The sequence below is a fragment of the Amblyomma americanum genome, chromosome 8 (assembly GCF_052857255.1).
Source record: "Amblyomma americanum isolate KBUSLIRL-KWMA chromosome 8, ASM5285725v1, whole genome shotgun sequence".
NCBI lineage: Eukaryota > Metazoa > Arthropoda > Arachnida > Ixodida > Ixodidae > Amblyomma > Amblyomma americanum.
The window spans coordinates 125,684,970-125,709,562 of NC_135504.1; the positions used below are offsets into that span (position 1 = coordinate 125,684,970).

Genomic DNA, 24,593 nt, shown 5'->3' on the forward strand with positions numbered 1-24,593 from the left:
GCACGCCAAAACAAGCTTGTTGCCGGAAGCAATGTCTGCACGCTCGAAAAACACTACGTCGCCGTTTAAATTTCGGGCTTCATTCAAAAAAGTACAGCAGCCAAACCCGACAACAGGCCGCCGGCTAAACAAGAAGGCACAAAAAATGCGCGACTACCAAAACAAAAACAAGAAGAGGAGTTGAAAATATCACACTCTATTCTAATCGTGAAGGAGGTAGAGGCTGTGCTTTAATGCACACTCCTGGCCGAAGTGGGGAAGGAGGCTCAATTGCGGAAGCAATAGAATCGGTGATAGCATTCGGAAGTCAGCACAATAAAAAGGAAATAAGTGGAGGAAGGAGGAAAGGGAGAGGTATTTGAGTGACGGGTAGGGTTCAAAGGTAAAAGGAGTGTTCAAGTTCGTCAACCTGCTGATGTCTGCAGCGCCCATGTGGAAAAGCGGGCCACTTGGCCTAGCCCGCAGAGGGCGCTCCGTAGGTGTTGACGAGGGCGCTGCGCACGGCCCCAAGGAGCTCGTACTTTGCGAAGGTTATCCTCCGACCGGCGACAGTGATGTTCACCGCCTCAGAGTCTTCACCGATGTCGTCAAATACGACGCACTTGTCCCCTTTGTACGCCTTCAGCATCTCCGTCACCTGCGAACACGCGGGGGTGACATAATTCTGTAGTGGATCGCCTATGGGTGAGGGGTTAGAAATTCGGAGTGCCGAAGGGTTACTACTCAATACGGCATGTTCCTGTAACCTCTCAAACATGGATATGTAAACCGCCGAAAGGATTTCGGTGCCATAGCAATTGCGTCATTGTCATGCAGGTTTCGATTCCTCTGTAATAATATTAATTGATTGGTCAGTTTCTTCTTGACGTCATAAGGTTCACGTGACTAAAATTATCCACAGAACTGAGCAATTTGAAATTCCTCACGAACTTTTCCATTTGATCCGGAGAGGGGACGTGACCCCGTTATACCATCACAACCTGGCCACTGCACTGTGAACAAACCGCCCAACGTTGCCAAATTCATTGTAGTTGCCACCTACCCACCGTGGCGCAGCGCTCAAGTTTTTACATGAGCTCGGGAAGAGCAACCTGTGCTGGAAACAACCACCTGCCGGGGAAGTGGCGCATCGCTTACTCGCCGCAGCACTGCGGCATTGGGCGAGGAACTCCTCGCGTTCTATGAATGTGAGTGAGAAGGTACAGACGTCATTAACGCCGCGTGGCCACCAGTGGACCAATCGTAGGGCATCGCTTAAGATGGAAATGTGAGCACCCTCAAAATTTGAGAGTTGGCCCAGTGCTGAAAATTTCCAAAGACCTCCAATATTTAGAAAGTAGGCCCACTCTAAAAAATAGAAAATGGTGCATTAGTCGGTCGGATTTGTGTAATCCCATATGATAATTCAGTGCAAGGTACTCGAATATTCTAGGTAATGACACATGCACATCTACACAAGATCAACGAAACCGGTTCCAATCGCCGTTTTGGCGCTCAAATCGCAAGAAATTTAGACACTCCTTACCCATTAGCGGACACTAGACTAAATGATATCGCATTGTGTTCCTTAAGAATGTGGTTAACAAATCTCCCAAGTTCTTTATGGAGCTCCAAAGTAGCCCCGTATTACAGCAGGACATGATGTAATGAATGTTCAAGCCGCGCAAGCTTTTTAGACTAAATTGCTGCAGCCAGACAGCGCCCTCTCAAAATTCTCATGGCTCTCGGCTGTATGAAATGACGTCATCACAAAGCGCATGCATGTTGTCCACTGCCATTGTCCACTTCATCGATAGGTCGCATAGCACTTTTAAATGAGCCACGTTATTGTTTTCAGCATATTATCTTAAAGCATTCCTTCACATCGTCATTACACAAACACACATCAAGATTTTAACTCGTTCCCCATTTACGGGAATTGCCACTCAGTTTGTATTGCCGCGTGCAAGGCAACCAAAATGCACGCACCTTGTACAGCAGCGTGTCCCCGGTGTCGTAGGCAAAGAATCGCCGCAGTTCGCTTCCACTGAGATAGCGCCAGAAGTGGGTATGCGTGGTGTTGTCGAAGTAGTAACTGGCCTCTATTTCCTCCACTGGATACCTGCCTGTGCTCGCGTCTTTTGCGACGAACTGCGAATATCGCCGCGCAAAGAAGGCAATCCGCTCAAAAACGGGCGCAACCAAGGCGACCGAAACGAGGTAATTATCGTCCCAACCTCCCAACAGAAAAAAAATAGTTCTGAAATTTCATAGCTGCAGTTATCAGCTGCCGAAAAACGTTCCGCATACGTCTGCTCTGGGGGGATCAAAATTAAGCTTTACAGATTTCTTAAAATTAGGCGAAGCCGCCGCGGTGGCTCAGTAGTTACGACGCTCGGAGCTGACCCGAAAGACGCGGGTTCGACCCCGGCCGCGGCGGCGGAATTTCTATGAAGGCGAAATTCTAGAGGCCCGTGTACTGTGCGATGTCAGTGCACGTAAAAGAACCTCAGGCGGTCGAAATTTCCGGAGCCCTTCGCTACGGTGTCCCTCATAGCCTTAGTCGCTTTGGGACGTTAAACCCCAATAAACCAATAAAATTAGGCGTCTAACGTTAGGTGAAATCCACCTATGGACTTAAGTTATGCGGTCAGGCCAACACAGTTGTAGATAGTGAGGCCGTCAAACACCTCAGGAATTATAATCGAATAGCGAACTCTACAGTGCCTGCAACAAGCGGTCATCTTTTTATTCGAAACTTATAAGCAGCCGAATTGCTGCACAATATAATCCGGTAAAAGTTTCCTAGCATGCGTGGGTTCCGAGATACGTGCCTTAAAATTTCCAGCTCAACCCTCGTATTTGCACATGCAAGGCGGCTACGATCGGAGCGAAACTATTCCAGGTGGACGCGTCAGTTCGTCTGACGCGAATTTAAGCATGGCCTGACACGGTTTTTCATGTGTAAACAGCCAAAATTATAAGCCTTTGGGGCCAATGTCTAAGAACACGAGGGCTCTATAAAAATCCCACCAAACGCACTAGTCTAGAAACGTGGCCACCTCTTTATTTCAAATATTATTATTCAAGCTAGATATTGTAGACAAAAAGGTTATTGATAATGTCGCAATGCTTTGTAATGGATGTTTATTACTCAAAGCTGCCTGCACGCGGCTTTAGCGCTTTGTTTATAACGCAAGAGGCGTCCAGATTAATCTAGAATTATCACATACCGGTGGTAAGGTAAGGTAAACAAACTTTATTGGATATTTTAAGGAATTCGCGGCTGCAGGACCCGCGTCGTCCTCCTCTCAGGCGGTCCCGGGTCCTGTCCTCGCAAGGTCGGGCCCCTATTCCAGGGCTCCGCTGAGCCGCGCTGCCTCACAAGCGTGCTGCACCAGGGTCCTTTGGACTGTGATCTCGCTGCTGACGAGCCGGCTCTCCCATTGCTCCGCACTCTGGTGTTCGTGTTGGTGGAATGTTATGTTTCGCTCACACTCCCACGTGATGTGGTAGAGTGTCGGCACCACCCCGCACCAAGGGCATGTGGCCTTGTACTGTGTTGGAAACATCTTGTTCAGTAGGTGTAGGTTGCGAAAAACACCCGTCTGCAGCCTGCGCCACCCGGTCGCCTCCTCCTTTGTTAGCACCCTGTGTGGCAGTGGGTACCTATATCTCATGCCCCTGTATAGGCCCAGGTGCTCCGCGTACCCCCGTCGCAGGCCTGGGTGTAGAAGTCGTCCGGTTGCCCCGCTCGGAAACTCAACTCGCGAGCGAGGCCGTCGGCCTTCTCGTTCCCCTTAATGCCTGCGTGCCCGGGTATCCATATCAGGTTGTGCATGTGTTTTCTATCCAAGCATTTCACCTTTCTGAGTATGTTTAGGGCCACGCTACCTATTCTCCCTCTAATGTAGTTTCTGCATGTCTCCTTCGAGTCAGTAAGTATATTTAGGGATTTGTTTTCCCTGGACCCATTAGCTACCGCCAAGGCTATGGCGATCTCCTCGGCCTCTGTTGCGTCCGCAACCCCGGCTGTTGAGCATGTAACCAGGTCTCCCTTGTGATTGACCACCACCGCTGCGGCCGTGCGTTTCCTCCCGGTTAGGTACAGTGACGCATCCGTATAGACTGTGCTTTCCAGTTGGGCCAGTCCCCGTTCCACATACTCGGCTCTCGCTTTCCGTCTGCCCTCGTGCAGGTTCCGATCCATATTCCTAGGCAGGGAGGCTACCCTAAGTATTCCCCTGATTCCGTCTGGCACGTCCTGGTACCTGTCCATGTGACCTTGTGTATCCACCCTTATCCTTTTCCGTAGCGCCCGGCCTGTTGGCGTGCCACGGAGTCTCATAGTTTGCGCTCTGAGCAGGGCTTCTCCCAGTTCGTAAAAGGTGTTGCTGATTCCTAGTTGGAGCAATTTTTCGTTTGATGTATTCCTGGGTAGATGGAGAGCTCCCTGTCTGTCTTCGTTGTCACTTGGTAGGGCAAGGAGTATGTGACACGGCTGACTATCAGGCTGTTAACCAGTCTGAGTGTATCCTCTTCTTTCATGCCATATCTCCTGTGTGAGACCCTGCTGATCATTTGCCCTACCTGCTCTGCTGCTTTATTTATTAGGCTAATGGTGTGGCTGCACTTCCCACTCCTTTGCAGCCACATACCCAGCAGCCTTATCATGTGCTTTTCTGGGATTTTCTTCCCCTGTAGCCTGTCCTGTTTCTCCCCGAGCGAGCCTTGGGTAACCCATACCATGACGTCGTCCGCGTACATCGCGTGTTGAATTCCCAGTATTCTTTCCAGTTGCCTTGCTAGCCCGATCATCGCCACGTTGAATAGGATTAGTGAGATAACTGATCCTTGGGGTGTGCCTTTGCATGGTGTGGAGAAAGGATCGCTTCTTAGCTCTCCCAGACCGACCGTTGCAGTTCTGTCGCTTAAGAAGGCCCTGATGTAGTTATGAACCCTTCTTCCGCAAATAGTATTGTTGATGCCTTCCATAATGGCCGCGTAGCTGACGTTGTCAAAGGCTCCTTTGATGTCTAGGGCCATGACCACGTTTTCTCCAGCCCTAGGCATTGTGGTAAGGGCCTCCTCTCTGAGTTGTAGCAGTATGTCCTGAGTGGATAGATTAGCTGTGAAGCCGAACATGCTGTCTGGGTATAGCCTTTCTCTCTCTAGGTGTGTTTGGATTCTTTTGGTGATTATCCTTTCGTAAAGCTTGCCTAGACACTACATTAGGGAGATCGGCCTTAGGTTCTCGATCGACAGCTTTTTGCCTTGTTTCGGTATCATGACCACCACTGCGTGCTTCCACTCTGCTGGTACTACGCCCTCCTGCCAAAGCTTGTTGAGGTACTCGACTAGTTCGTCTATGGCTTTGTCGTTGAGGTTTCTGATTAGCGGGTTGCTGATCTTATCTGCCCCCGCAGCCGTGTTCTTGGTGGCGGACCTCATCGCCTCAATCACTTCCTCCCTGGTGATGGGCCTATTCATGTTCCCATTCTCTTCGCCTCTGTATTCCTCCTTGTAGCTTTCTACCTGTTCCTTCCCAAAGCATTTGTTCCGGACCTCTTCTAGTAGCTGTCCTTCAGTGCCGCTGTACTGATGCACTAGCCTTTGTATTGATTTGTTGTTTTCCGCTTTGCTTTGGGTTGGATCCATGAGAGCCCTGAGTATCTGCCACGTCCTAGCTGTACCGAGCGTGCCGTTCAGCGAGTTGCTAAACTGTCGCTAGCCCTGTCTTGCCAGTTGTGCTGCGTACTGTTCTGCCCGGTCAGTTACCTCAGCGATCTTTCTTTTGAGCTTCGTATTTAGCTTCTGCCTTTTCCAGTGCTTGGTGAGCCCGCGTCTTGCCTCCCACAGCCCGAGGAGTCTTTTATCCACTTCCGGTGCCTTCTCCGTCCTATCCACTTCCTTCGTGTGTGCCTCTTGTATGGGCCTGAGTTTTTGGCTCCACTCCTCGGCGGATCTGATGCCGCGCTGTGCGCAGTGTGCCCTAAAGGCATCCCAGTTCGTGATTCGTGCCGTGCCGATTTTCCTTTTGACGGGCTTGGCTACCATGCTTGTCCTGATTATGAAGTGGTAGCTTCCTGGATTTTCGTGTAGATTTTCCCACTCCACTTGACTGTTTCCTCTCACGAAGGTTAGATCCGGGCTCGTATCTGGACTCACGCTGCTGCCTTGCCTGGTTGGCTGACTTTCGTCAGTCAGAAGCTCGCATCCCGTGTTCTCTGCCGCCGTGCATATGCAGCGTCCCTTCATGTCATCTCTAGGGTATCCCCATCTTGGACTTTTTGCGTTGATGTCGCCTGCTATGACCAGGTTGTTATGGCCTGCGATCTTCTTCGCTTCCGTAAAGAGCCTAATGAAATCGCCATTTGTTTGCCTTGGCGGGCTATACAGGTTAACTACGAAGGTTCTTTTGGCTTTCGTTTTCTTCTTGGGAATTATATCGGTTATTACATTATCTATTTGTGTGTCTTCTATCTGCTTGTGTTCTATTGCCACCAACCTCTTGCTGATTAGCGCGGCGGTGCGACTGCCCTCCTAACATGTGTAACCCCTGAGAGTCAGGGTGTTATTTGTTTCCTGTACTAAAACTAAATCTGGTGGGGTTGCTCCAGAATATATATATTGCTGCCGGAGACCTTGCTTGCGTGCATATCCCCTGCAGTTCCATTGCCATATCTCTAGCTGCTGGCGTCATTCTGCCATATTTGGTTAGCATTTCTCGTACTGGGGGTTTCGGTGCTGAACCTGCGCTCGTTGAAGAGCCTGTCCCTGGTATGGCGGAAAATCTTCAAGCGCCGACCAATCGTTAAAAAGATGACGTTTCGGCCCCGGCTTACGGGGGCCTTGTTCACAATGAAAGAAAGACAGGAGTGAAGGTAGGTTATATAGGTTTCATGGTATGACGCAAGCAGCGGGAATATATCGGGGGTAGATTGCCTTCGTTGCGATTAAGCATGTTTACCGTCGTCTGAATATAAAAAGATTCTAGGTAAAGCCTTGTCGTCTTGCTCTTTTCTATTCTGATTATCTTCGCGCCGCCCCAGTCGATGTCATGGCCCTCGGAGATAGCATGATCAGCCAGTGCGTTTGTTGCCACGCGCTTGTTCTTGACATCATTTTGGTGGTGCTGCAATCTTTTCCGAAAATCACCTTTTCACCGATATAGACATGCTCACAATCAGCGCAGGGAACCCTATACACGATGCCCGGGAACTTCTCCTTCTTTATCTTGTCTTTTCACTGTAACCAACGCTTGTCGCAGCTTCTGCGTGGGTACATGTGCGACGTCGACTTCGTACGACTGTAATATGCGGGATAAACTTTCACTTACTCCGGGGACGTAGGGTATCGGAATCCCTTTCTTCTTCTCTCGCTGGGGTTGCTGTGGCGGCGGGTGAGCTAGGCGATTCTCGGATTTTTTAATAAAAGAACTGGGATAGCCCGAAGCCATCAGGTCGCGGCGAACGGTGTCCAGTGGCATCATTAACGGTGGCATCATTCACTGTTCTTTGTGTAGTTTGACTCTTTATGTAATTTCTAAAGCTTTGCTCTTGCATATCCACTTTCTGCTGTGTTTGTTCCATTTCGTTGCGCATTTCCTGCTTAAGTTTCATTATCGGGTTATCTGTTTCTGTGTTTTGCTGTGTGTTTTCTTCCACCTTGGTTGGTGGTGTGGGCGTTCTTATTGGCACGAAACCTGCCCTGTTCTCTTGTTTTTCCCTAATTATTTCGTTTAGTTGCTTTCTTAGCTGCCTCATCTCCTGGCGACACTGTTCCAGCTCGCGTTTAAGGCTGGCGTTCTGATCCAATAATCTTTGGTTTTGTGTGTTTTGTGTATTGTTTATGTTGGAGTGCGGAGCAAAGAGCGATTTAGGAGGACCGTCTCGCCAGCTCACCTGTGTGCCGCAGCCATTTCTCTTCTTTTGTTGCTGCCCCGGCTGCTGCTGCTGCTGCTGCTGTTGCTTGCCCGTGCTGCCCAGGGGTGGGAAGGACTCGTCTCGGTCGTTCCCCTGGTTTTGGTTCCAGTTTCTGCCGTGGCTGCGGCTCCGTGACTTGCTTCGGTCCGGATCTCTGCTCTCGTCTCCGAACCATATTGGTCTTCTTCCACGGCTGCGGCTTCGACTACGTCGATTCTGTTGTTGGGGTCTCCATCACAGCTCACTCGCTGGTTTCAGGCGCTGCTTACAGTCTTTTGTGCCCGCCACGTGGTCGCCTCCACACAACATGCATTTAGGCGTGCACTGGTGTGCTTCCGCTGGGTTTTGGCACCCGCACTGTCTGCAGGTCCTGGCTTCTGGGTTCGGGCAAACGTTGATCTGGTGTCCTTGTTGGCCACAGGTGTAACACACTTGCCTCGTTTGCCGGTATGGGTAGCACCACATTTCCCGGTTGAAATGTGGTGGACCGGTGGAACCAATTCTACGTTGTTCGAGAACGTTGTGGTTGCCTTGCATTACAATTTTTGAAAGTTCTTTTTTAGCATTAAATTCAGCACGGCAGAGAGCGGCGGGCATTCTATTAAACGCCCGTCAAGTACGCTGCCGCCGAGTCATTCAGTTCATGTGGTCTAGCCCAATAAGCACTTTATTTTGAAACTCATTTTCGCTCCCTTCCTCGCTGCCAGATTGCAGTCACCACTTCGTGACATCTGGGGGAGGTGCTGGGTGGCGGACGTGCTTGATGTCCTTGTCGACATCACCTCCTGACAGCAGCCGAAGCAGCCCGAGCCACCCCGAAGAAGACACCGGAAAAACCACAGAAACCGTCCTAAACGAATAGGAACTGCCGAGCTGCCGAAGTCTTCAGAATTTGTGTCTTGAACACGGACAACTTCCGAACCACACACGAGTCCACAAATGCTGCTCAGCGTCAACGTCGACAATGACTACAACACCGGCGTCCTTTATCCTTCCCGAGCCGAGAATACGGTCCTCGTTGTATGGCTCACCATATGAATATCCTGGAGAATGGCTTGAGCAGTTGGAACGTGTGGCCGTGACCAACTATTGGGACGACGTGACGAATGTAAGGCATGTTTCCTTCGCACCAGAAATCTCAGCCATAATTAGGTACGAAAACCACGAAATTTCTCTGGTGACATGGCAATTGTTCAAGCGAGAGTTCGACACATTCACAAGCACCTTTAGATAAGAAAAGCCGCAGCTGCTGCTGCAATCACGCATCCCCCGATAGACACAGTGATGGAATTTTTCATGACAGGAAGCACATTTTGACGCGCCGATGATTACATGAAGCAAGAGAAAAAGGTGGAGCTTTTGGTGCGAGGTACTGAAAAAGAACTCTTCCACTGGTGGGACCCGAAATCTATCGAAGACCATCCCTCAATTCACTAGCGAAGCGACCACCGTTGACAAAACCCTGGAATGACAAAACCAGTTGTTCGGCGAGTTGTATCACCTGTTATGAATCACCTGGAATGACGAGCTCACCATTCCTCCCAGTCGGCTCCAAGCGACCTCGACAACCCTCTCGAATGGCACAGCATTCGGATACAACTTGCGGGGGTGCCAACCGCGACATTATACAGAAACAGCTCCGCCGCTGGTTACCATCCTCCAACGAGCCTCTAGTGCAGACCCTCGGGGAAATTCTTCGCGGAGATGTGAACCATACCATTGGCTCCACGTCTCGCCTCCAGAGGTAGCTCTCGCAAATACCTACGCATCTGCTGTACGCAGCCCACGTTCGACACCCTCTAAGCCCTCATCTAAGTGAACCACTTGTTCCAGAACACCGCGCTCCTGCCCCCGCACGCCCAGCCTGCGAGCGACGCTCAAGACCAGAAAAGAGACGCTTAGAAGACCTCCAACATCGTCCGCTGTGTTTCTCTTGCGGTGAGGTCGGCTATATTCTTCACCACTGCTCGTACCGACGTACCGTTCTTTGTGGTTTTGCGACTGACGCACCACGGCCACGCTCCGGCCAAGGCCGACTATCCACGGGGGCCGTCTACCTACGACGACTACCTTCGTGGGAAATATGTGCCGACCCGCATTTTTCGCTCATCATCGTCGTCACCCTTGTGGTTCGCGTCGCCATGCCGCAGGTACGCAGCTGCGGTACGAGGAAGGTCTATCAGCCCGTGTCTGGGAAACTAAAGACTGCGACATTAGGAGGTGAGATTGCTCATGAGCGAAACACTGAATATCGTCCATGACCCTGTAGTACGAACAGGCCGCACTCATTACGCCGACGCCGCATGCAAACATGAGCTCGACCACGAAGCTATTCGACTTCAGAGTGACGCAGCCACCCAGTCTCTACTACGCACCCTACTCATAATGTTTATGCCAGACGAAGACGTGACCCGACGCTGACGATGATGTGCAACGCAACAGCCAGGCAAGCTACTCTTGCATTACAGGCAAGCTGAGGCGAGCTACCCTGCATTACAGTCAAAAATCATCCACAAAACTGCGTACCACACGCAGACCAACGGCCTTGCGAAGCGCTTGAACATGAACATAGCAGACATGGTTGCCATTTATGTCAACGCCGAACAAAAGTCTTGGTACTTCCATGCAGCCTTGCATCGTCTTCGCCTACAACACCGCGGTCCAAGAGACCACCAATATGCCTTTTAGGCTCGTCCATAAAGGCAGGCCACGACCGCGCTCGATGCCATGCTGCCCAACTTAACATAATTTGGACGTCGCCTCCTACGTACAGCGCGCTGAAGGAGCTCAACACTTGACCTGGCACCGCTATAAATACCAACCCAGCACCTACGTCGAAGCCACGCGGACAAGCCGGTGACCGTCTATGGTGGCAACACCTCCCCTCGCAGCGCAGCGGCACATCGCTTAACCACTACACAACTGGGCCAGGAGTAGCATGACTCCCAGGGACCTATAAATATTAAAGGAGTATGGACACCTAACTTTTGGATGCGTGTTTTCTTGTTTCTAATGATGCCTAAGGCATTATTATACATGGATTATCACCAGGCATTCTTCTACGACCGCTTAAAAAATTTATAATCGCATTTCTTTCTCGGGCTGCTTCGGTTTTGGTTCCAACAACCGAATGAGGACTGTGGCATCAACGTGTGCCTACAGGTCACGTAAAACATGAAAAAACTGCAATATAATTGCTGCTTCCACAATCCTTGTCATTACGGCACTGGAGGAAGCCTGGCTTCAACACTGCAGCACATTTAAACGATGAAGCAGCGATTCTCACGTGACTGGTCACAGCCATCGTTCGGCTGTTGAAACCGAAACAGCATGACAGAAAAAATTCGGTTATAAATTATTTAGCCGTCGTTGGCGAATGTCATATGGTGGGAGGAGGGAGGGACTTTAATGGAGCAGGAGAGGTCTGCCTGGTTGTCTCGCATGGTGATTAATGCGCAGTAGTGGCTTCAACATCATTGTGTACATACCCCTTCAAGAGAATGACCAATTCTGCATATATGGGCGTTAACCCCTATCCCGTAATACCCTTAAGGCAGACTTCAATTTCTCGAAACCAACTCTGTTGTCATTTTTAGGAGCGAAAGGAATATTACTGTAGCGGGTGGATTTCTTCAATACTCACCCGCAACCGGTGGTACCGCTGCACTTTCTCGTTGTCCCGCATCGGGTAGACAAAGTCAATCTTGGCCACGCTGCTGTACACGTAGTTGATGGCCGAGGTGACAGAGAAGCAGAGTCTGTCTCGACCCAACACCCGCTTCCAGTGCGGGAACTCCAGCAGAGTGTCCAGCTGAGCAAAGATGCAGCAGCAAAGCATTCTAACTGTTTACAGAAAACCATTGACAAAGGCTGGAGGGTCGTGCTCATGTGGTGGCAGTCAAGGAGCAAGTGATGCTTACAGAAATTGATAGTTAAACCTTGGCAGTGCCTTCATCATATCGTCAACACTGCTGCTATCAGTACATAAATTTAGGCTCACTGAACAAATTTATCACTGAAATAAATTGAAAAAGAATGACAGAATAGCGTTGTACAAAACGTACAACGTAAACAAGGATTATATATTTTAAATATTGAAGATTTGTTCGGCCTCAACATCTAATTCATACTAACAGCGGGCAAGCGTTGGACTCCTTGAAGGAGGAGATAAATGCGTTACAGAAATAGATAGTAGACGCAGCCTTTTTTTTAAACATGGCGTTACTCCGTGATTGTAGAACTGGTGTCTTTTGCTGCCCACGCTTGCGGTGTGTTGGAGCATGATATTAAAAGCTTTCTTTTGGCGCCTGATGACCACAAGATTCCTCATTTATTCGCTGTTTATTGCTTTGAAGTCGACCTTGACTGCATTTTCACAGAAGCTAAGGGGTTAAATGCGCACTAGACGTGGGCTCTCCACCTCATGCTATTCTGGCGGCTGGTCAGAGGGCGCAGTATCACAACTCTACATAGCTCCACATGTTTCGTGTAATGAGAACAGATTGCTGTGGAGCAAAAACTCCCAATTCTGGCGCCAATAATCTTGACACCTTCTTGTAGACCACACTACTCTTAATAGTGGTTGTCTAACAGTCAATTGTTCCGAACTTCTCATTTATTCGACCACTCGCATAACCACTTTCACATCGTGTGCATTAACCTTCGTGTAAGCGAAATCCGCTTGAATAAAACAACATTTTGTCCGCCTTTGGCCTTCAGTTACCAAGTGCCTACTGCAGCATGTTAATTATTCACCGAAATAAGATGCATTTGCTAAAATAATACTACTGTTTAAGCGTTTTGTACTTTTTGATACGTCGAAATAAAGCCTCTCGGTGGCGTGGGGCAGAAAGACAAGGTATATCAGTATAGAAAGTGATATATGCTCTACTTCTCAGCTGCTATAGCGTGCATTATCGAACGGTATGGTCCCTTGAGCCTATAATCATTGTGCAGAATCGGTCTGTAACCGTGGCTGTCAACAGAGGAGTAGGTAGCTTCTGAGGAATTTGTTATTGGATTTTGTCTGCGCCTTTCCTGCACCTTCCTTGTTTATTGCAGGAAAGCACTGAACATGAACTCATCCACTGGCCAGCAGTACGCTGGAAGTACAGCCGAAGATTGAATAGCCGAAGGACGCATCATACGACTATGTACAGGTGAGACTTGTAACGTAGAAAACAAATATGCTGTGTTGCCTTACACAGATAGAGTGCACTCAAAGAGAAACAAAACAAGTGGCGAGAGTTCATAGTTTTGTGGGGACATGCGATTATGTCATTTGCTGGATTAGGGTCGTCGCGACCAGCACAGGAGAGGAACTGCGAAGACTATTCTCCTGCAAGGGACATATCAAGGAGAGATTGGCATACTTTTACAGGTTCGGCAAGTTGTGAATCGCCTTTTGAATTCATGTTAACAAGCACTAATGCTTGGCCTGTCTCTTGCCTCTTCCACCTTTTTGTGTGAACTCAGTTTTGAAGGCAAAGAGTCGGATCCACCGGAGAAAAAAAAAATATAGACTCACCATGCCTCGCGTGCCCGGGCCTGGTGCCCTCAGGGGGTTCGGAGGTGAGGCGGCCAGGTACGGAACATTGTTGCCGCCCCCGCGCTGCAATAAAATGTTGGGCTCGTCCGTACTGTTGCTGGTGCTGATTCCTACCAGGTCGGCTTCCCTGCGCAAAGGCAAAGGGCAGCAGTGTATTGCTGTCAATAATGCAAGATCAGTTCCTTCAGCTTAAGACCTCAGCGCCAGCTGTTAAAAACCGAAAACATTGGATCTCGACTGCTGGAAAACATGAATGCTTTGCTATAAGGTACAGTCTTGGTAAAAAAACTTCAGGCCACTGTGAATGGGGCAACAACGGCTGCGCTACGCTATCGCGGGACTTACACTGCCGGTGCGGGCAGATACTCTCTTGCGCAATAGACAACGAGGGCAAGGGAAGCTGGCACGTTACTATCCGGTGACGCGTGACAACAGCTCTCGCGAAAACCTAGGGCGGCGTTCGTTCTGCCTGCAACGTGCTTGTAGTACTGCCACCGCTCTAAGGCGTTTTGTGCGAGTGAATGCTGTGTCCATGGCGAAGGTGTCCGATGTCTATGCAATGAGTGGTATAATAAATAATGGCCTAGTCAACATAGTTATCCATTATTGTATTTTGGTCCTACACATTCAGAGGCCCGTTCCTTCGCTTTATTCTGATTGATTATTTTGCGTTTTTTATTGGGTCGCCTGATAAGGATGCATATATTTATTCTTTGGCTGTGCAACGGATAATGTGAGTGAAGATGAAGTGAATGAAGTGCCTCGGTGGTGCGCGTGTTCTGGACTCGGGTGCTCTGTGCTCTATGCTCGGTGCGGGCCCTATGCTCTCGGCCTGTTTGCTGTGTCCGGGGCGTTCTTGCGTCGTTCTCGCCTTGGACCACGTAACAGCTGCTTCTAGTGAGCGCAAATGTTGAAATGTAACCTTGGCTTTTTCACACTGCAGCCTTGTGCGCTCCCAAGTTGCATTTAACATGTGGGACATTTACACATGGTTCTTTTAGGACACAATCAGAAGCCGCAGTTTAGACTACAAAGGCTCGCTTCAGAAAGGGCTTGTAATCGTCGTTCTAATTCGGAACATTTGAGACGCGTAGAGCAGTCTTCAATAGGAATCAACATGATTCTTAAGGACTCAGGCTAGCCTCATCGTTACCATGAACTCCTTTATTTATTAAGGCAGTGCTCATAGCTTATACAACAGCAGGTAACAGCAACAACGCCTTTCAAGAAGGACCGACGAAAAAATATTCAGTGCAAGCAAAGTCGCAGCCTTAACAGAGATTTTCAGTTGTCTAGATACAGTGCCCTATCAATTATGTTTTTTACACGTTAGCAAATTTATGCTTACGACTCCCTAGTGCTCTCACTTATCTTACGACCTGTTTCCTGGCTCTCGATGAACCAGACAGAGAATATTAAAGGGCGCCTTACTTTAGTATGTCGGCGACCATTTTCTCCGGGATGTAGGCATTGCCACCCGGCCAAATGGCCGCCGTGTGAATGAAGAACCAGTTGGTATCCAGGATAGGACCTCCGTATTTGTAGCCTCGAAACATCTGCAAGAGAGCATATCAAGTCGCAACGAATAAGGATTCACACTGCGCATAAACTGGGTTCGCTATTATGCTGCCCTGAATGTGAGCAAAGCTTCATCTAACATCTATTCCCAGCAAACTTATATCTTATAGCTCTTTCTCGCTAAGTTTGATATCAGTGCGGCAGATCAAGAAGATATGACTGCTGAGAAATTTGATCTGAAAGTGTACAGAGTTTTTTTGCACCACTATGTGCAATCTTCCGACGACCAGACCGCGAAATGCCTCCGCGATCAGCGAAAAGAAGTAGATGGGGATGTGGATGGCGGATCGTAATCATACCACAAACCGGTTGATATCAATATGTATAGGCTAAAACCCAAAAATACTGCCGGCCCTTTTTTAGGTTCATTGACACACTGCCCCTAGTTCTCTGCAGGGGCTCTCGTTTACGTTTCGCTCGCAGTTATCAAGATGCTTGTCTACGCGAAAAATTTTGCTCTGACCAACCGCGGCTTCGATGGAGGCGAAACGCAAAAAGCGGCCGTATGCTGTTCGATGTCGGTGCACGTTAAAGATCCCCAGGTGGTCGAAATTATTCCGAAGACCTCCACTACGGCACCTCTTTCTTCCTTGCTTCTTTCACTCTCTCTTTTATCCCTTCCCTTACGGCGCGATTCTGGTGTCCACGGAGATGCGAATAATCCTTCCATTTCCTTTCCTCAAAAACCATTTTTTTTAATTACTGCGTCTTGCCGTAACCTGCAGCGGTGGCTCAGTGGTTAAGGCGCTCGTCAACTGAGCCGGAGTACCCGGGTTCGCACCCGATAGCGGTGGCTGCGTTTCGATGGAGGCGAAACGCAAAAGGCGCCCGTGTGCTGTGCTATGTCAGTGCATGTTAAAGATCCCCAGGTGGTCGGAATTATTCAGGTGAGCTCCATTACGGCACCTCTTTCTTCCCTTCTTCTTTCATTCCCTTCTTTCATTCCCTCCTTTATCCCTTCCCTTGCGGCGCAGATCTGGTGTCCACCGAGATATCTGAGACAGTTGCTGCGTCATTTCCTTTCCTCAAACGCCATTTCCAATTTTTCACTTTTAAACAGCCTGAAACAGTGAAAACGCCTTAGGAGAATAGAACAATACGGTTCGTCCAGAGACGTCTGAGGCCGTGGTGGCTACTACGCAACTCACGTGGCTGTATGGCTCAGAAAGGCCTCTAGGCCTCGTGTCCTTCACGATGCTGTTGATGATAGCAAACCCGTGGAAGTCGGCCTTAGACAGGATTCCGCTGAAGTTGCCGTGGAGGGTGGCGTGCAATGCATTTCGCAGGGTTCTGGCGTCCCACAGACCCGCCCTGCGGAGGAAGAGGGGGAGGGGGCACGAAGTTAGGAAACAAGCGGTAAGAGTTTACCTCTGGGTGGACACTTCAACGGCGCCTGGAGAAAGGAGGGGGAGTTACTAAAGGAGAGGTGAGAAAAAGTTACTCAAAGGCAGCGTAATGTCTACCCCAAAGTACAATTTTTTGCAAATGCGTGCAAGTTAGAAGGCTGAGGTGGGGATGTTCACAAACGTTGAATATTCAGGCGCCCACGATACAGCTCAAGATTTCAACAAGCTGTCGCCTTCAGCGGGCCAATTCCTGTAATTTTCCGCTTCAATAACAGGGCTAATAATTAATGTTGCCACTGTGTCGTATTCAGCATAAGAGGGTCAGGTTTCTTCAGATAATTTAGTGGCGCTGTCGCTGTTGTCAGAAAGGAACTTCAACCTTTGACTAAGAACGCATTCGAAGATTTTACCTGACATTCTGGTCAGAGTATCAAGATGTCAAGTTTGATTAGATGCCTGATAAGACGGCGCATGACTTTTGTTTGAGCTGATGGTCGTACAACTATGCGATGTGCAACCCGTTATAAATAGCGAATTCTGCCTAGGTTTTCAGTATTTAAGAAAAGTTTTGAAGCAGGTTTCAATTCATTTCAGTGAGGCATCTAGCAGACTTTTTTCTCTTAAAGCATAGCCAGGCACATGTGAACCCACACAGCCTTGAAAGATGCGAATAACAACGTTCACTATAGTAGGCCCAATAACCGTTTAAACGTCGCAGTAAGCAGCAGCGTCTCGAAGACAATTTATTTTTAACACTCATATGCTTTCTAAAATAATACTCCGAAAAAATGGAGCCACATTTACAATATTTTAGCATGTTTTCTTCCATGTCTCATTTTTAGAACATTGATGTTTTTCACATGCAGAATGTTAATGTCGTCTGAAAGAGCTCTTTAGGTATGTGTAAAGTTAATTTCTTCTTGCGATCTGAAGAAAACCTTATCGCTGCCGTCGAAGTCTGGGTTCCAAAGTTCTATAGCGCCAATGTCAGGAAAAAAACACAATGCTTCAATATATTACCTTGCACCGTGCAAGCCTAAAGCAATTACCACTCGTTTTTTTTTACATACCGACACCTCATGACACATATCTTAAAACCAGTCTAACGGATACCCTGAGAAGAATGTTACGTCATGATTTGTCGATATCAACACTGGTCAGAAATTGCATAAAAAATCATCTCAGAAGATGCAAACAATTCCGGCGCCTTTTTTTCGTGCTCCGTGCCAAGATCTTAATACTCGAGCTTTTCTTATGCATCTGTTATGATGATTCAGGATGTGTGGGGTTTAACGTCCCAAAGCGACTCAGGCTATGAGGCACACCGTAGTGAAGGGCTCCGGAAATTTCGACCACCTGGGGTTCTTGAACGTACACTCACATCGCACAGTAACGTATCTGTTAGTGCCGGACCAATGTGACATGAATATTCTTTGGTCCAGATTGGGGTTTTGTGCCGTGGAGTAAAACAGAAGCATCGAGATACACCTCTATTTGTTTGAAGTTGCGGCCACTAGGCTCACCTGCATTTGGAAAGTGTTCCAAAGTTTAATGTGCATCATGTATTCCTGCGTTTCGTTATCTTTCCTACGGTGGTAACACACCAGGTTGATTCAGACAGAGCGGTGAGTTTTGATATCCCCAAATAACAAATTTCGCGTACAAGTGTAATAGCATGTAAGACGAGTTATCACTAGAGCACTTTTACAGAAGTGAGCGTCTTACATTTACGATTGAAAACGAAGGAAAATATTTTTTTCGATTGGGAAGATACCTCTTCCCAGGAGCTGCACTACTAGAGAAGAGTTAGGCCGGTGGGAGCCCTGCACACACATATGGAAGTGCACACTTGCTCTGGCACAGCCTGGCTGTTTGGCATGCGCCACTACTGGGTATACGGACACGCACGCAGGATTACGTACAACAATAACTAACAGTGTCACTGACAGTGACTGTGACACAATTCCTTAACATGGTACTCATGTATTGCGGATTAACGTTCAGTGCTGCTGCAGTGTCACTAGACGAAGTTATTCCTTGCGTTTCCAGGGTTGTGAAGGACACAGGCGCTGCTATGCGTCTTAACATTTCATGGATAACTGCTAAGAACGTTTTAATAAAACACGTACCCCCGTGATGGACAGCGAAATTGAGCAGCTCTTGTAAGGGCTATTCCTGCCATGGTGACCATAATCTACGAGCTTGGGGGATTTTACGATTAGGCGCGGATTTAGAAACTCACAGCGGAGTGTATGCATCGCACACAATGGACACCGAAACCCAGCAATGAGGGTAAGGGCGAAAATTTGTTAAAAAGTACGGTGAACAGTCTGAGCAGTGCAGGGAACAAGATTAATGTCGGCCGCATGTGAATCTTTTACATGCGCTGACATCTGGCACCTCGCCGGCGAATTTCGAATTTGTCTCCATCGAAACAGAGCTGCTGCGGTCGTGATTCGCTGCCGCCACTGCGTGCTCAGCTGCTGAATCTCATAACAGCTCACGCACTGCGTCATTCCAGGCCAATACCTGCATAAAGCTCTAGTTGAGTCATATTCTAATGATTACTCCATGATCTCCTTTAGTAATGCGCAAAACAGCACGAAGTCTAGGGAAGACTCACATGAGCCTGATATAGGCGGTGCCCCACATCCCCAGAAACCAGCGAGATTGATTGAAGGCTATCCTGCTGTTCTTGAAATTGCTGTCCAAAGTCCGGTAGGAACGGAACCTTCGCCACACGTCTGCGTTCTCATCGTAGTAGAGTTTCACGGTGTTATCTGCAAAGCCAAGAGAGCAATCTAAAGACACCACTAAAACCACAGACACCTGCAAATTAGCTATGATGAATAACACTAGAATTGCTCGCACAAAAAAAATTAGGTTAACAGAACGCCTAAATGTTTTGATTCGAACGCTATAGCCCCAAAGGCATAAAATGCAATCCATGCTTATCCGGTCAGCTGTACGCTCAAAGTGGTTTGTACACAAGGCTGATAACTGGGCGGGATGGTACTGAATCATCTTAAAACCAGTTAAAGACGCAGCTCAAGAAAAAGAAGAACAGATCACGTCTAGACGCTTTTAGTGCAGTCCTTCGGTCAGAATACACTCCCAAAATCAAAACAGTTGAACAACATAATTGACCAAGGGTAACATGATACGTCATTCCGTTTGAAATAAATCTCATTCCTATCCGCATGTGGATGAGATACCCAGCACCAGGAAGCATGAACAAGTTTATCACTTGGGGCAACAATTTTTTTCAAAGTGGTACAGTGTGCATGTCAGTTTCTTCCCTGAGCACACGGCACGCTCCATCACCAGAGGAAAAATATGGTTAGCCCAAGTTATATGGGACAAGTTATAGCTTAGTATAGACAGAACTCAAATTACAACGCATTAACGAGAGTACGAAGCCAGTTGATCTGTTTGCGCACCCCACCCATTAGCACCCTCATGGGGACATCTCCTGACGGCGTCCTTACCGTCCATAATAAGAAGGCTCACGAGATGACGTGAGGGAGGGTACGAGTAAAAAAAATTTGTGCGATCCAGCACGGAAAACTTTGTCCATGTGTGGTGAAAAGTAGAAAGAGCTCAGTACGACAAACTGCTTACATGGCAGCGTAGGTAGGAGTGCAGATAATGTTATTTATGTAAGCCTAGAAAAGTTGCAAACGAGAAGAGGAAGATGTAGTACAAATAGAATGAGTGGAGGATAGCCTAAATGGTACACATTGACCTTAATGTCAGCATCCAGTAAGAAGTGACGAGCACAACAAAGAATCGACGATCCGTTAGAGATCACAGACCCCATCCTCGGAAGCGCATTTGCGCAATGACCGCGGCACTCTGCGTTCAGCTGATGCACGTTAAGGTGAGTATTATTTTTTTTTAATTTCGGGTTGGCAGTGCATGCCTAGATAAAAAGGACAAATCAACGCGTCGGGTAACTGACCTACGGCCTTCTTGCCTTCAAACACGAGAGGCTGCTGGTTGGCCTGGTAGGAGTACACGAAGAATCGTATGTACACGTAATCTGTGCAAGCAGGAACCGTGCTTCTCAGCCGCTGGGACAGGTACTCGAACACACATATGAGCGTGAAGGGTCCTGAAAAGCAAATTCGACAGTCGGAAGAAACGCCACCTCTATTACCTGTATATTAAAATTGCATGGTTGCTGTGGTAACTAGCTCAAATGTCGGTAATTATTAGCGTTAGAGTACAGTGGAGTATCGTAAACCACGTCTCGTGCAGCTCTGGCCACTACCACTGCGAATTCGCTTTGAAAAATATATTTTAAAAATTCTCTGTGAATAAATTTATTTGGATCGATTTTCTTTGGCAAGCGAAAAGAATCACTGCTCGCATTTGTACGCCCAAAGTTTGTCTGCGATACTGAGAGCGTGTTGAAGACCTTGTGCTCACAGATTTATTAGGCAATTAAAAATATTAGTGTTTATGCATGACATGGGCTTCAGGTATGCCGCTTCAAGCATATCGCACAGCTCTTTAAGGATTAGAGGCATCAATCTATTGGGAGTGTCTCTGAGCCTTGGCAGGATGCGTACGACGTTGTGAACATGGATATCTGCGTGGAACATAGATATCCACGCCCGGCAGTTTTTTTCTTCCGGAACCTCCGTTTCGATTTCAGTTGACAGACATTGGTTGCGAGGTCACAGGTCACTATGAGATCATGTGAAGCACATAAACTCTGCAATGTGAGCGTTGCTTCCTGCTTTTCTTTCATTCAAACCTAGTAACTGTAAACTGTTCCAGAAGCCAAAATGGCAGCAAGTCAACCACGAGATGTCACATCGCAAATTTTGTGCGCATGTGGTCTGGTGCTCATTTGTGACATCGTAACTGACCTTAGACTGCTAAAACCTAAACTGCATGGAAGAATATATTCATTTATAAAACGGGTACAAAGTACAGGGATATTTCGAGAGGGGATTAATGTATACGAGTGTCTTACCCACCATTAAAATGAAAAATACAGTACAAATATTTCGCTGTATCTACCCTCTCAAAATGCCAGAGCTGTCATCTACACGTAATGAAACCTACTCGTAATGGGATCTACACGTAAGGAGATTTACACGATAGAATTCGTATCTAAGTTAGTAATTATCGAGATCAGGCCGCGATTACGCCAGGCGGTCAGGAGTACTTACGATTGTCCTGAATTGTCGTCGCCCCTGTACCAAAGGTAAGAAAGAGAGGTTAGTTCCTAGTAGAATAAAAATAAAATCTAATCAGAATAAAGGAACGCACATCCAGTCGCACAGTATAGAAAAGTTATTTTTAGGTACCTGCTCGAATTGCACCACAAAGTAATGCCCCTGTCCAGCCCTGTCGAAGCCGCTCAATTCGACCAGCAAACTAATTCTTGTTTTAAAGGTACCAACTGTTTTAGCCAAGATATTGCATATGATTGTACTCCAAAAATTGAGCTTCTGCGCTGCTGGTTGAATGACTACCATTGGGAGAGAGGAAGCCTGGAAATCGCCGCATGCACGACCGCGAAGATCTAGCCTCGGCTTTCGCTTAGGTCTTTGCGGTTTGCACAGTTATCATCCGGCGGAATACTGAAGAGCAGTGCGTACACGCATAACAAACACCCAATCTCCGCAAACTACCTCTATCGTTGTGATTTTTTCAGGCACTACGAACGTCCAGGTACAACTGCAGTGTAGACAAAAAGAGCAAGCTCATTAGGTATTCACTAATACCGCAACAAATAAGGAACGAGAAACTGCTTAGGCTAACAAAAGCACTCGCTATGCCGCAGCAGTATCCTTAACCATACAGAAAAGCAGTTCAAATGGAGGACTCTTCTGTATAAACGTAAGCACAAGTCATTCCATGAGAAAAGGAGCGCGAAAACAAGACGACGGACGAAGACAGGACACACAGCACGAGCGAAATGTTCTGTCTTCGTCCGTTGTCTTGTTTTCGCGCTCCTTTTCTCATGGATCAATACCGACTCGCCCAACTTTCTCCTCTTGACAAGTCAGTCTTCTCACACTGGTCACTTTTCTGCACAGCAGCACGTCTTGAAGTACCGACGTTCATTTACCGCACCCGACTTCTTCTCTACAATATCATGGTACTGGTCCACCGTAAGAACTGATGGGAAAGGTGCCTCATTTCGCCCACACATCAACGCCTTTGTACGTTCTAATACTCCAAAAGCGACTACCGTTCTCCCCGTGAAAAAAACTAAAACATGATTCTATAATCCGCAATCAGAAATTTGAGCGTCTCTCCAGCCGTGCCAGCTACTAGCTTCCAGCTGGGTGTTGCGCTGACAGCTAACCTCCGGGCTTTTCGAGTGACAGCCAATTTCTCGTTGTTCATTCAGCACTATCGCCCCGGCAGGTGGCGTTTGGCTCTTCTACTACCTAGCGTGGTTGTCAATTGTTGCGTTACTCCGAAAGCGCCGCCGACAACAACGTGGAATCCAGGAATGCGCGCCAAGAGGCTAGGGTCTAAAACACCCCTTTTGAGTGGAAAAAACACTCACTCGTGCTTCCAGTGATTCGTATCGTTGAAGTTCCGGCAGTACGGATGGTCGGAACAACAGGAGATGTTTTCAGTGTTGGAATATGAGTTTGATTGCCCTGGCTCGGATGCGTAGCATGACTCGTCGAACCACCATGAGGTGTTGTACCTCCCGGGCCCCGACTCTGAGTCCGGGTCACCTGGCTGGAAAGTGTCGGACGGCCCGTCGGACCACCACGAGGTGTTGTCCTTCCCGGGCCAGGACTCCGTGTCTGCGTAACCTGGCTGGAAAGTGTCGGACGGCCCGTCGGACCACCACGAGGTGTTGTCCTTCCCGGGCCAGGACTCCGTGTCTGCGTCACCTGGCTGGAAAGTGTAGGACGGCCCGTCGGACCACCACGAGGTGTTGTGCTTCCCGGGCCCGGACTCTGTGTCCTTGTCTGGCTTGGGTGTGTAGGATGGCCAGTTGAAACACGAGGTGTTGTGCTTCCCGGGCCAGGACTCCGAGTCCGGGTCACCTGGCTGGGTCGTGTCGGATGGCCCGTCGGACCACCACGAGGTGTTGTCCATCCAGGGCCCGGACTGTGTGTCCTTGTCTGGTTTGGGTGTGTAGGACGGCCAGTCGAACCACGACGTGTTGTCCCTCCCGGGCCAGGAATCCCCGTCCGGGTCACCCGGCTGGGATGTGTTGGATGGCCTGTGGGACCACCACGAGGTGTTGTCCTTCCCGGGCCCGGACTCTGTGTCCTTGTCTGGTTTGGGTGTGTAGGACGGACAGTAGAACCACGAGGTGTCGTCCCTCCCGGGCCAGGACTCCGAGTCCGGGTCACCTGGCTGGGATGTGTCGGATGGCCCGTCGGACCACCACGAGGCGTTGTCCTTCCCGGACCCGGACTCTGTGTCCTTGTCTGGTTTGGGTGTGTAGGACGGCCAGTCGAGCCACGAGGTGTTGTCCCTCCCGGGCCGGGAATCCCAGTCCGGGTCACATGGCTGGGATGTGTCGGATGGCCAGTGGGACCACCACGAGGTGTTGTCCATCCCGGGCCCGGACGCTGTGTCCTCGTCTGGTTTGGGTGCGTAGGACGGCCAGTTGAACCACGTGGTGTTGTACTTCCCGGTCCAGGAATCCGAGTCCGGGTCACCTGGCTGGGATGTGTTGGATGGCCTGTGGGACCACCACGAGGTGTTGTCCTTCCCGGGCCCGGACGCTGCGTCCTTGTCTGGTTTGGGTGTGTAGGACGGCCAGTCGAACCACGAGGCGTTGTACCTCCCGGGCCAGGAACCCGAGTCCGGGTCACCTGGCTGGGTTGTGTTGGATGGCCAGTGGGACCACCACGAGGTGTTGTCCTTCGCGGGCCCGGACGCTGTGTCCTCGTCTGGTTTGGGTGTGTAGGACGGCCAGTCGAACCACGAGGTGTCGTACCTCCCGGGCCAGGAATCCGAGTCCGGGTCACCCGGCTTGGATGCGTTGGATGGCCTGTGGGACCACCACGAGGTGTTGTCCTTCCCGGGCCCGGACGCTGCGTCCTTGTCTGGTTTGGGTGTGTAGGACGGCCAGTCGAACCACGAGGTGTTGTACCTCCCGGGCCAGGAACCCGAGTCCGGGTCACCTGGCTGGGTTGTGTTGGATGGCCAGTGGGACCACCACGAGGTGTTGTCCTTCGCGGGCCCGGACGCTGTGTCCTCGTCTGGTTTGGGTGTGTA

The 24,593-nt window shown here is 49.0% G+C and overlaps 1 protein-coding gene across 1 annotated transcript in view; it reads right to left on the reverse strand.

Moving 5' to 3' along the window:
• Nucleotides 1-221: 221 nt before the first annotated feature.
• LOC144102745 (uncharacterized) overlaps nt 222-24,593 on the reverse strand; it is a 64,848-nt gene continuing 40,476 nt past the window's right edge. Inside the window, exons 7-16 of the mRNA XM_077635927.1 lie at nt 22,912-24,593; nt 21,560-21,583; nt 20,338-20,490; nt 19,000-19,156; nt 16,179-16,341; nt 14,884-15,008; nt 13,432-13,579; nt 11,548-11,715; nt 1,969-2,130; nt 222-637 (exon numbers count right to left, since the gene is read on the reverse strand). The exon at nt 22,912-24,593 is cut by the window's right edge and continues 190 nt beyond it. Coding sequence (XP_077492053.1) covers nt 455-637; nt 1,969-2,130; nt 11,548-11,715; nt 13,432-13,579; nt 14,884-15,008; nt 16,179-16,341; nt 19,000-19,156; nt 20,338-20,490; nt 21,560-21,583; nt 22,912-24,593 — 2,965 coding nt within the window. The 3' untranslated portion in view covers nt 222-454. The remainder of the gene's footprint in view (nt 638-1,968; nt 2,131-11,547; nt 11,716-13,431; nt 13,580-14,883; nt 15,009-16,178; nt 16,342-18,999; nt 19,157-20,337; nt 20,491-21,559; nt 21,584-22,911) is intronic.